The following is a 13754-nucleotide window of genomic DNA, read 5'->3' on the forward strand; positions in this document are numbered from 1 at the left end:
ACATACATAAACTGCCCTCTGAATGTGAATCACTGTCATTATCCTGATGATAAAAGATCTCGCACAGATTATCAAAGTTATGTACTTGTAGCTGAAAGGTATGGTGTAAAAAGGGACCTAGCATCTGATATTCTGAGGTTTTGTATGGAGACTGGATATATTTTCTGCAAGAACTTCGAAACCAAATATTATTAAAACGATGAGCCATAATATTTTGTTTTAAAAGCAAATTGCAAAAAAAGAAAAAGATATGCAACTCCCAGGGCTGCTCAGGTGCCTATTTCAGAGTCAATGTTATTATACATCTAAAGCCTCAAGCAATTAAATTATTTGAGGTGCCTATTTAAATATGTTCTTGCCAATAGTTTTTTGTTGAGGCCACAGACTCTTCATTAAGACTTTCCAGCATGGTTAAAGCTGGTTTCCACAGATACAATGGCAATTGTTGTGGATAAATTTAGCTAAACTGAGCGTTATACGTATCTCTATCTGAAGTAGACTAATATGTTCACTGTTCATGAACTAAACTGACTTCCTATATGCATATGGGTTCGACACTTGATGATACAATCTGTTACAATGATGAAGAAACAAGCAGATGAATCTACCTGCAAACAGATTCTGTGGAGATGCTAGAGTGCTGGGTAAGCAGACCCTGTCAACCAATGGATACCTGTCCACACAGAGAAAGGCACATCCATAGAAATCAAATACATAATGAAAGTAGTAGTGGGACAATACACCGATGCATCGGTGGATGGCAATTTTTTTGCTAATATCGTTCACAATCGCATACAAAGTAAAAAGTATCAATTCTTACTTTAAATGTATTCATTAAATGTTACACCAAACACTAATTACTAGTGAAAATAAGTAGTGAAAACGTAAATATTTTCGTCCGTGCCACAATTGACACTACCAACTGTAAATCGTTAGTGTGCCAGGTATTTGGCCATCCTGTCTATAAAAAAGATGGCTTACGCACAACAGATAAGAGCACATGCAAGTATCGTGATACGTATGGGATGATGAGGAAGATATTGATATCGTATCTGATCGCACAGTTTGTGTATCGTCCCAGCCCTAAATGAAATCATACTAAGATACCAAGAAAACAAATATACTACTAAAAAAATGTTAAGGAACACCTTATTTTTTCATATGACAATATAATCTGTCATGGCTGGTGTGCATTGCAACAAAAGCCTTCCAATTGTGGGTGTTCTTTAACTTCTTTTGACTTGTATATAATTCAATATTCACAATCAATGACCTAGTACAAATGTTTGTTTCATTTGTATTTCAGTGATCAGTGTAGCTTATGCTAAGTGGTACATTTGTGCATGCTGCATGGAAGATCAAGGTCACAATCTTGTAATGATCATTTGTTCATGGGCAAGTCACATGTTAAAGTCCACTTGTCCAGGGCAAATTATCCAGATATTGTATCAACTAACGGCTAGAAAGATACTCACAGGCATGCTAACTACTGGCAAGACCATCCTAGATATGGAGGTGGGGTTTACTCAAAGGAAGTAGGAAGTACACTGGTGTTGCCCTTGATCACCGATTATGCCTTCATTGAGATGATGAAGTACAAATACAAATGCTGCAACCATTGGCTGGGCACTTAGCATGCTTAGCAACAAATGAACATACACCACCGTGGTCTGGGCTGAAGTGAATTACAAGAGCACAAACATACTTCTAGGTAAATAACAAGACCTCCTGAATCACAAACCCAGTTATAACATTTTACCAAGTACTCTGAAATAGCATTTATCCAGAGCCAGCAAATTCATATGGTTCATCTTTAAAATACAGATACTTTCACTTAATCAGCTTATTGTCAGTATTTATTTATACTTTTGTTAAGGTCAAAGCAAAACACAAACAAAACAAAACTCATTTGGTGTGGCCAGGTGGACGTTATTTCTGTTTGACAAAATATAAATATTTCCAATAATAAGCAATAAAATATAATAAAAAATGCAGGCATAACAAGACTTGTATACTTTGTAGGAGTCAATACAATAATGTTTTACAAAAGAATACAAAGGAATACATCATTATTATCAGTTATATTGGTGCTATCACATAATAATACTGAAACAGAATATCATTCTCCTGTTATTCATCCAGGCATGATGGCAGGTGCTTGCTTTCTTCACTGGTACATTTCACAAAATCACTTGTACCAATGTTTAATGACTTACATTAACAACCTATTACCATGAACACTGGTCAAAATATTAATCATACATAGTGTCTTTCATGTTGTTGAGGTTAACAGCAGATCAGTGCTTTGGGAACATACAGCCATGGATAGGTTTTTTTATGAATATGAATTCTCTAGGACAGTGTTCAGCTAAAACTTAAATATCCATGTAGCAATGCCAAGAAAATATGTGTATGTTGCAAAATTAACTTATTTCATCTTTAATCAAGTGACCCGCCATGACCAGCAAGGCAAACCAAACAACTGAAAGTGTGTTTCAGTGGGTGATTGTTTGTAATTCTGTGTCCATAAGGACCGATAATTATCAGGTAACAATATGAAGATGACTTATCTGGGAATTTCAGAGACATCTTTCAGAAGCAAGAAAAGGCTAATGACAAATGCTACAATGTTCTTGTTCCAGACACTTTCTGCATCCGTAACTGCTTGACAGAAAATAACTTTGTCCTTAAGACGAAAACAACACAACAATTTTTACATCTGGTAAAAAAATGATTTACAATAAAGATCCCCAAACCACTACTTTTCTAAAGCCACTGCTTGAGAACCTGTCATTCTTTGTTCCTCCCAAGTTTTACAATTGTAGAAATATCGTACAAGGTTTCAAACACTCACACTCTCCCAAAAAATTGAAAACTGTATAAATCTTCACCATTCCGAAAATATATTATGGCATTAAATAGCGGCCTTCTGCCTGCATGCAAGGGCTGTTGCAGCACACCGGCATACACATAGTAGCTATCTGTAGAGGCAAACAAAATGTCAACATGACCATGATGCTTGTCTTGATCTCATTTCGGACTCATGGTCTATGTATCACAAATACTGGTAGACACAGATGTGTTGAACATGCCTTTGTGAAAAATGGGGGCCACGGACAGCTGCAAGGGGTATTCCCAGTATCTGTGACAGGTAGGACAGATGCAGAATGCACACAGCTAGAATGTGCATGATTCTCTTAATGACCCCTGTCACCCCTGCAGAAATGTGGACTGTGCCACTTACTCATGTAAATTGGGTCACAAAGCAGGTCTCATTATCTGTGTCTTTACCAGAATATTTTGAGATTGTCACCATTTCCCGGGTTAGCAGACTAGTGACCATGTCTAACCCTTCATAATATAGTACAGTCTGTGTCTTGTAAAATTCTGTTGGTCCAAGTTAATACTACTCCATATGATAACACTAAACTCTACTGAAAATGATGCTTAGAGCCATATTTGGGCGAATACGCTCAAAAGTCTTTAAAACAGAGTGTAACATAGTAGAAAGTGTTATAATCAAATCTATATGCAGGACCTGCAACAGCCCAAATGTATGTCAGAGAGGAAGGTGGTTCTCCTTACATTTGTCTCTGTACCACATTCTTGTATCAAGGTAACCAGACTTAAATACTTCTTCAATATTGCACAAAGCTATTCCTGTAACGTCCAGAAGAGAAATAAGAGCTTGTCAAAGATGACCAATTGAGAGATATATCACCTCCTGATAATAGGCCATTAAATAAAGTCACACATGACAGTCTCAAAGAAAACAACAACATGGTTTAATGGTGTAATGACAATTCCAATATCCAAAGCACTGTACTAATCTACGAATCGTCAAGCTTCATAAGCAGTATTTGTTCAGGATAATATGTAGGCATACATCCACACAGCATGGTGGGTGACTTCATGACTTAGAATGCAGAACAAAGAAAACCCACTCTAGCTCTCGACATGCTCATCTTTCATAGATGAATCAGGTTACCATGCTGTACATTGAAATCTCGGACTCAAACACAAACAGGTGTGTTCTGGCGGGTAAGACACACTGCATGTGCATCAGGGAAATTATGAAAGACTTGACGAGAAAGTTTGATCACAGCATGGCACTTTGAGTTGTGGGAATGAATCTCGAGTAAATAGCACATCTTGAGAAAGCTGTCCCAAGATCCGGCCCCTCAGCACCAGTGACTCCATCACAAATGACTTGATCGTAGCCTCCACAAACAGTGTTCAGTAGATCCACATACTGGGCATCCACCAGTATCACGGGTCTGGTAATTATCAGGAACCTCTTCTACAATTTTCCATCTCAACATAAGTCTAATTAATATTCCTTTAACCGATGACGAGTGACATCTATCAATTCCTATTGCCGGGTCATAATGTAGCTCTGACAGAGTGTGGACAGGTTTGGTACGACTCTTATAGTACCATTTTGTGCAAATTCTGATTGCTTTGGATAATTAAATCCAATTAGTCCACAGCTCAACTTCTGGTTTACATAAACAGATGTTCCTTCAAGATGTTCTCAAGTCTCGAGGCTACAAGACTAGTGTCCGTGTCGAAAACTGTTGGTGAAACTGCACAGGCAGTTATCAGTTCCAGGTGTGTCAATCATCACAATATCAAGACTCAACAAAACAACTGGGATGTCCTGGTCACACACTCCTCAAGCCATGAAACCAAGTTCTTTACAATGCCCTTCAGATGCGAACAACGAGGAAGCTTCTGAGCGTCCTCAAAACCTTGTCAATGTACTCTGGTAAACCCTGCTGGAATGGGGACTACTCCCCCTGCTATCTCACGCAGGTGTCTCTGTCACCATCAGACTCCTCCTTGGAAACGAGCACTACATCAACTAGACCTGAGGTGTGGTGCCATTCTCCAACCCTTTCAGCTGTTTCAGTACTGTCTCTACCAGCTTCTTCTTGTCTCTCTCGTTCCTCTTCAGCGATGCAAACAAGTTGTTCTTCTTCTTGTCAGCATTATTCAGCCTGAATGAGACAAAGGGGGGAATATTAAAGTTATTGATTGCAATGCGAAGCAAATTTGGTTCTTATTCCATAGCTCTTGTAATTAATAACAAAACATTTAAAGTTTGTCACTGCACTTTCTGCATCAAGTAGATCTTACAATCTGCTCTAGCACCTCTCTTCCCCTCTATTGTCCATGGTGAGTGAGTGACTATGGTTTTAAGCCCCTTTTAGCAATATTCCAGCAATATCATGGCGGCGGACACCAGAAATGGGCTTCACACATTGTACCCATGTTGGGAATAGAACCAATCTGCATAAGTGTACTGATTAAACCTACTTTTCCAGCAAGCTGATTGCAACAAGTCGCTGGACGCGGAGGTACTTTGACTGCTGTTTGCCATAGTCTGCCAGGTACAAAGACCAGTCCCAGTTTAAAAACAGATCTAAAAGCTGAAACATAAGAACACATTCACTAGCTTTATCCAGTAGCTTAAACTTAAACAACTAATATTACACCAGGAAATATTACAACTAATGTTCTCATCACCTCAATGCCTTGATAACCCTGATAAAGAAATGATACCTTCAGAAACAGTAAAATACCAGTTTTATATAAAATATATATGTATTATTCATATCTTCTCCTTGTTGGCACTCTCAGAGTAGGGATTGATCAGTATTACAATACTTCATGGCATGTAAATTTAGGCCGAAATTCTGGCTTGTCTTAGACATTAAACACTCAGCTTGGAGTGAGTGAGTAGATTGGGTTCTTGCTGTTTTGAACAGTATTTCAGGTACATAATGGCACCTCACCTCAATGTGGGTGCAAAACCTAAAGTGTTACAGAACCTAGGTGTAAACACTTTGGTGAAACTGCTGACAAAACAAGAATCATAAGTAGCTTAAAAAGGTTCATATGCTTCTGCCCTGTGGAAGGGACACAACTCTGCACAATGACTGGGAGCATTATGGGAGCCATGTCCCTAGGAGATGAAGATCTACACAGAGATCTTGGAATTTCAAAACAAGAACAATCAGGTCATGGAAACCATGAGCCACATCTCTCCACATCTAGTTCCAGCAGCTTGAGGATGAGAATGTCAAGTTGAGGGTGCATAAATCATAACAAGCCTAACTAAATCGCTTACCTGCCGGAGATCAGCAAAGGCCATTTGTAGAGTGCCATCATTAGAACCAGGGACTGGCTCTGAGGCTGCAAATTCTGAAATGAGTTTTCATAGTAGTTAGTGAGTTGATCAACCTTAACAATTTGGTTTTTTTAAAGCCTAGTCCAGAGGACTATTGTAACCTTATTTCACTTATCCTCAGTGTTTGTAGCTGGTCCTGCTAAAACAAGACAAAAATATTTACCATGTTTACTATGTTTACAGTTTCTGTCAGTTTTGTTCATTTCCAACTTATTACAAAATTGAAGCACTGAGAACTGGTGCTGACTTACAGCTTCAAATGCTACTACCCCATTCCAGAAAGCGATGCAATTAGGCTACATAGTCTTACAATTAGCGCTGAGATGGCATTGTCGAACAGAGCCCAGTAACATCAATTTACTCTGTTGTTGAAAATCAGCTAACCATGCTCAAGTAGGTCACCCATGAATAAAACTTGGGTTTTGATATATAAGGACGGAATGTGTTTTATGTCTACATTAGGACCCCAAAACATCCCTTTTCAAACACAACAGGTTGTTTTATGGTTATGACTCACGTTCACACTGCATAAGGTCAAGATTAAACTGCTGGAGCGAGCCGAGGGTGAGTTGTCGGATGTCGTTATCCAACAGGAAGCCCATCATGGTGCCGGCAATGTGTTGACAGGCTGACATACACGCCGTCTTCGCCACCTTCTCCTGTAAACATGCGTACATCGGACACTTGAAACATAGTTTAACATATCTTATGCAGACATCAGAAACATAATGTCTTTTGTAACATTGCACATACTGTCTAACAAAACATCACATTGGACAAATCATGCACAAACATTCAAATTTCAGTACAATTACATGGATGATCTTTTCTGTTGGTGCTAACACTAATAATGTAATATTACCCTTTATTCACTGGGAAAAGACACACCAAAATGATTATAGTGACGGTAAACATGTATCAGCCATATATGTGTGCCTTCTGATCAACCCATGATGAAACATATATTAATCATGTTACTGTAGACCCTACCAAGCATTGATAGATTAGAAAAAACAGTTACATAAAATCCAAATCGCTAAAAATAACTTATTAAAACATTATAAACAGGGAAGTTCTTTAGCTGCCTCTTTGACACCTTCTTGTCTAGATGTTTGTTCATTGTTAGTCAAGAAAGGGAGAGGTTGTTTAACACTACACTCAGCAATATTCCAGCTATAGTCTGTAAATAATAAACATCATGAGCATCTACTTATGCAGTTGTGATACAATGACATGCATCGACCACATTAGCAAGCAAGACCACCCAAACCCGTTTGTCACCTCTTAAGACAAGAATGGCTTGCTGAAGACCAATTCTAACCTGGATTTTCATGGGGATGCAAAGAGCCACTGAATGCTAAATAATTCAGTGAAACCCAGTTAATCCAGACAGTACCAAGAGAAGAGGCTGGATAACCGAATTTCCATAATAACAAATCATAGAGTAGTGTCCCTTGGTTTCTGGACAAACAGGGTGTGGACAAACAGGGTTTCACTGTAAACCAAATAATCATAATCAGGGATAAGAATGTTTTTTTAATGAAAGTTAGCACCGGATTCGGGGGGACTATATATGATTTATGTAAATATTGTAATGGCACTATAAAAAGTGACCCTTGACATAATAAAATCCAAGGAATTCTGCAGATCCGCAGAAAATTCTCATCTCTGCACAATACAGAATTCTGAAAGTCTTGTCAATAGTTACATCCCAGTCAACAATCAAACATCTTCAATGTTATATGTAGAAAAAGATGATGAAAAGTTACGAAACATGAAGTAAATTGAAATCATAAAAATGTGGTTACAATTGCCATTCACTCATGCAAACAAAGTGTTTTGTCAACTAAATGCCAAAAAAAAAGAATGAGAGCAAATAATTAAACAAATACATTTTATGGAACAACCATGATATTAATGATTATTTCTTTTCATAGTAAAAAAGGGATTTATTTCTCCATCTTTCTATATCACAGAATGTCAAGACATTGTTTTGATCCTGTTTATCAAACTGTAAGTAGGAATACAAAACACAAACTTAGGGCTTATCAGTCAAAAGACATTTAGAGTTATCTGTCCAAAATCTGTGACCAAACCAGGTATGAGGTTGAAAAAATGACTCAGCAAGTTACTAGGCCTAATGTACAGCAGTTTTTTATCAAGATGATTAACATACCAGTAGCCTTGTTATCTCTTTCATGGTTACATGACAATGTTACTCTAACAGTCTACACAAACTGTCAAATCTACAGCACTATTGATACACACATAAATATACAGGGGCAAAACGATTTAGTAATGGTTTGGGGCATTGCAATACAATTAAAATCAGATCTTTTACTCCGATACAATGCTTAGATCAAGAAGTGAGGATGACTCCATAGAAGGTTCCTGATCCAAGCACATCTCAGCTTTCTAAAACGATTGGCTTCATTTCTTTACCACATCGATCCAGAAATTTTGATTTGTACAGAGCTACACAGAACCCAATATTCCTTTGATCTCCCTTTTGGGTGTAGATGCCATGTTGCTCAGAAACGAAGGGTATAACATATCTCCAACAGTATTATGGGATGACATTATTTTTGGGCAGTCTGAAGTCCCACATCTTCTCAAGGCCACAGAGTTAACTGACAATAAAAGTACAGTTTCCACCTTTGCCGAACTAGGCTGGTATTATGGAGTTATATTTTGGCGGGACTAACGAGTCTATGCAAACTCCAATCTAAATCCCACAACGAAATCGAAATCCGGGTTCGTAAACTGTCATGCAGATTTCGGTCAACTGCAGGATTTGCAAAACATGTGCTTCGCCAACTCGTCAACAGATATTTTCCAACTCTTTTCATCTTTTTAATCAAGGAGCTCACATGATTTGATGCACTTCGCAATGTAAGGCCCGTTTTATCACAATATAGATCTTGATTATCGATCAGATTGTCTTGACTTGGTGCTGAAGTTTTGTTTGAAGCAAATGCATGTGATACGAGAGGTGGAATCTGATTGGTCCATAAGAGAGGTTTAGAAGGGACATAACTCGTAATAGACACAGGTGGCGCTATGATTGAACTCAGGAATTCCAGCCTAGTTCAGCAAAAACTAGACTTTTAAAGTCAGTCAACTCTCTTGCCTCAGGAAGATGGAAGTCCCACAGCATATCTGTTTTCAAGATACCGAAATCAGATATGCTTGTCTGGATGTTTTGCTCACCCGTACAGCAAAGTTAGAAGCCTTGAAGCTGATTGGATGATTAGAAAGTTCACCTGACATGACCTCCTATGGAGGTGTCCTCACAACTTCACAAAGGATAGTATTGTATCTGGAGTAAAAGATCTGATATAAATGAGATTGCATTGTGATACCTGGTTTTGGTTTGGTTTGGTTTCTGTTATAGTTAGATTATGGAATAAATCTGAACGTCAAACATGGCAAGTGTCAAGTTTTCATGTATCTACCATGTTGTCTACTGTGCAGGTACTATCTGTGAATGTACCATATTACAACAAAGTTTATCTCCACAGCCATATGAAAATGTGAATTTGCAAATAAAAATATAGAATTGACTGAATTCACAAATGACCCATGAACACATTATCAACAAGGGAGGCAACAGGTAGACCATTTTGTTCACTGAAGGCAAATGAGTGAGTGAGTATGTTTTTACACTGCTTTTAGCAATATTCAAGCAATATCATGGCGGGGAAGACCAGAAATGGGCTTCACACATAGTACCCATGTGGGGAATTGAACCCTGGTCTTTGGCATGACGAGTAAACGCTTTAACCACTAGACTACCCCACTGCCTCTAAAGGCAAATGAAGCATGTCTGTCCAACACAGGAAATTGTAGTAACAATCTGATAGAATAATAGTACATGATAGACAATTGTACTGTTTAAATTGTCACTGATAATTCTTACACATCTACGAATGTCACATGGGAAATCAGTTGCAACAGCCTTTTGAGTGATATAGTAAGTGGAATAATCATTGGTATTCCTTTCAATTCATCAAGTATGAAATATCTTAGTATATCCAACAAAAAATGAGTACCTGGATATATAGAAAACAGGATGGACTGATATATTGATATCCTCTGCAAAAGCAGCAATACAAGTGGGAAGGGATAAACTTGGGAAGTGTGATCATAGCGGACTGTTTCTTGCAACTGTCAGCAGTACATGATAGGATTACCATTTGTGTTTGTGAAATAACATTACAGATACACATAAGCCAGTTAAATTAAGATTACAAACCATTATGAACTATCACGCTGAACTATCAGGCAATAAAAAAGTATTGATTAGATTTTTATCCAAACTGAGGGACAGTAGGCATTTTATTTTTATCTTAATTTTATGTTAAACAAAGTGTTCAGTTACCTGTATATTAACTGTTGACATGAATGATTTATGTGAAGCATTAATGCTTGGTACGGGTATATATGTGGTGTCTTTCATGAAGCAAAGGAACACGGCAACTCACATAGTGATTTCTTTGTCTGGAAGCACTTGGGGACAATACAATGATGTGTGATGGGGTGTTTGGATGTGAGGCAGGCAAGTATGAAAATCTGATGAATAATTGATAATGGCCTTACCAATGAAGGTTTATGTTAGAATAACTGAAATTTGCCAGAAGTATTTCCAAATTCACCATTTGGTCTCTATTTTCTATTAGCAGTTTAAGGATAGTGATAAGTATTTTCAGAATTGCAATTTTTTTTATTTGCTTGTGGTGTAATCCTGTGGGTAAACAATACACCATCATAAGAATTGTTTATGTTTTATAAATATTACATATATATATATATTCATATATTAATTTAATCGCACACTGCCACATACATTTTTTAGGGGGAAGAAATTAGTGTGCAAAGGGTAATGATGATATTGAGAGAAGTGCCACTTACCCAGGTTCGGAATGAAGAAATTTGATATATAGTCCCACTAGGCTGTGTTTCAAACAAGATTGAGTGGGTGAGTCTTGAGCAGAAGGTGAGGTGTGGTGAATGGGGTTTAACTTCATGTTCAAGATTATTGCACTTTTACAGCATTGTGTTGTGTTGTGTTGTGTTGTGTGTGTCTGCTTCTACTTGTCCGGATTAATGCCAGTTTCATAGTGCTAGCCCTCTGAGATTCACTGTCGCAGTTTAACATAGATATCTCTACCCCACTCAGACACAGTATACTGACTCCTAGCAGACCACTCTTTGTTAAAACCCCTTAATGTTCAGCACCAGGAAGGGTAACAACAAGTACCATTTTTTAATGCATTTTATAACTATGCGGCCGGGAATCGAACCATCGACCTTCTGCTTTCAAGGCAGACTGAATCCACGAGATCATGGATGTGGTCTCTTCAGCAATATTTCAGTTATATCATATTGTCAGCTTAATGTTGGAGAAAAGTGAGTGATTGGGGCTTAGTGGAGATTTGAACAGGATTCCAGTTTAATCACTGCATGTCAGTTTAATGTGGGAGGAAGGGCTGAAGGGATGCAGGTCTCCGACATTTACCATTTTGGTGAAACCTGCATCATCATAAGGACTAATGACCAAAATGAGTTAATCTCTTACTTCCTACTGGCACTGCTGGTAATTGACTGACCTCTAACACAAAGACAAAATCTAAATTTTCACAATTTCAGTGAACGTTTTATCGTCATCAGGTATGGATAACAGTGGCTCGTGAAACAAAAACTAATACTAATAGATATTACCTATCCAGAAAATCAACACCAATAAAAATTACTATTTTAATTTAACATGAAATAAACAATAAAAAGGTTTCATCCACTAAAGAACTATTTGAAGGATAATCCAATGATTAATTTCATTGTGGCCTGACTTGGTCACAATGGCAGATAGTGGACAGTGTTGGCTATGTCTGTTATCAGACCCTGGGCCCATGCCCTCGTAGGGAGGAGGGAGATCATCCTGGGTCCTAGAGGTACTGCACGACACAGGGAGGGCCGTGTGAAAACAAGTGATCATGCAGACATGGAGGTTTTGCAAATCTGATTTCTGGGTACTAAATTCTAAGGGAAATGATGCAAGCATGCTCTCATGCTTCAAAGATACACGTTGGACTCAGAAACATGGCAGGGCCCTGTTCCACAAGGTGATCGTAGCACTACAACTGTATGTCAATGTTAAAGTATGAGAGTTACGATCACCTTTGCCCTGCAATCACTTTGTGGAACGGGGCCCAGGTCTCTAATCCGTGGCAGACTGTAGAATTATATTGCATGTCATTCATACATTGGGATCCCCACTTGGGAGCCGAGGGGTTGTACATTGTTGAAGGGTTATAGTGAGAAACAAAAGCGAACTTCTATATTGTTCATCAGTTTTGTGGATGACCTAAAGTCTGATACTGATAGCATAATAACAAGACTAACTTGCATACGTCAGTACAGCTTTGTTGAAACTCTCATTTTGGTGCTATGTGCTGGTGGTAATGTATTTGCCTTAGCGAAAAACCCATCAAACTCATTCTTTGCATGTATTATGAGCTGTATACACTGCTGTATGTTGGGAAAAGAGTGAGTGAGTTGGGTTTAACGCCGCTTTTAACAGTATTCCAGTTATATCACAGCGTGTCAGCTTAATGTGGGAGGAAAGCCCGAAGTGATGCAGGTCTCAGACGTTTACCACTTCGGTGAAACCCACGAGCACGGGTATGGTGCTGACAAACCTAGAAACATAATCAGGGCGAACCGGGATTCGAAACCCACAATCATAGGTTTCTGGCGTGCCCAAGGGATGCAACTCTGCAGTGCGAATCGCGGCGCCTTAGACGACTGGGCCACCCGTGCCCCCTGTTGGGAAAAGAAGTGTGCATTATACATCCGGGTGAATGTATGGAATCTAACACATTAAGTATGCCACCGATGAGAGAATCAGCCATGGATCAGGGCCCCGTTCCACTCAGTGATCATAGCGCTAAGGTTATCACAACACCCATTCTTTAACAGGGGCTTAGACATCAGTAGAACCAGACAGCTCTGTGGAAAGGGGCCCAGAGTCTTACATATATATCCGGATTTACCTCTAAAATGTATCTACATCTAACATGTCTAACCTATACAACATTCTGTGATCGACTACGTGACATGTGATGTACATTCCCATTCCTTCATGCACAAGATATCAACTACCAATGAGCAATATTACATATATTAAATGAATTTCCTTGGATGAGTCAACCAATTTTGTATCACAGCAATGTATTGATGATAAATCCATGTTCATTCCTGACAGTTCAAAATGTCATGTCTGAATTATGCAAACATCATCTTCATTAGCACTTAATGCAAATCATTTTGTTACTTTTACATTGCTGCAAAATGTGCAAGATTCAAACTTGTTTAATCCTGCAATCCAATACTTCGTATCTCAAAACTACCTCGCACACTACAAACATGACAATTAATGAAATTAATTTTTTTTCATTTTGTAATAATTTTCTTATTACCATGGTTACAGAAATACAGCTACACAAGAAAATCTTTGTTTTGTTAGGCTGCAATAAGGTCTTGCAAATTGTATTGTTAAATG

At 38.3% G+C, this 13754-nt stretch overlaps 1 protein-coding gene across 7 annotated transcripts in view; it reads right to left on the minus strand.

The window, feature by feature from the left end:
* Positions 1-242: 242 nt before the first annotated feature.
* The window catches only part of LOC124138497 (exocyst complex component 6B-like), a 42127-nt gene continuing 28615 nt past the window's right edge, over positions 243-13754 (minus strand). For 6 of the 7 annotated variants that reach the window (XM_046505186.2, XM_046505181.2, XM_046505182.2 and 3 more), the window contains 4 exons: positions 6711-6852; positions 6134-6207; positions 5320-5432; positions 243-5000 (listed from right to left, as the gene is read on the minus strand). In XM_046505186.2, the coding sequence (XP_046361142.1) occupies positions 4865-5000; positions 5320-5432; positions 6134-6207; positions 6711-6852 (465 nt within the window). In that variant the 3' untranslated portion in view covers positions 243-4864. Of the gene's footprint in view, positions 5001-5319; positions 5433-6133; positions 6208-6710; positions 6853-9268; positions 11147-13754 lie in introns of those variants that run through there. The other variant, XM_046505187.2, reaches the window with a different exon arrangement.

This window comes from Haliotis rufescens, unplaced genomic scaffold, assembly GCF_023055435.1.
Source record: "Haliotis rufescens isolate VD_foot unplaced genomic scaffold, xgHalRufe1.0.p SCAF_97, whole genome shotgun sequence".
Lineage (NCBI taxonomy): Eukaryota > Metazoa > Mollusca > Gastropoda > Lepetellida > Haliotidae > Haliotis > Haliotis rufescens.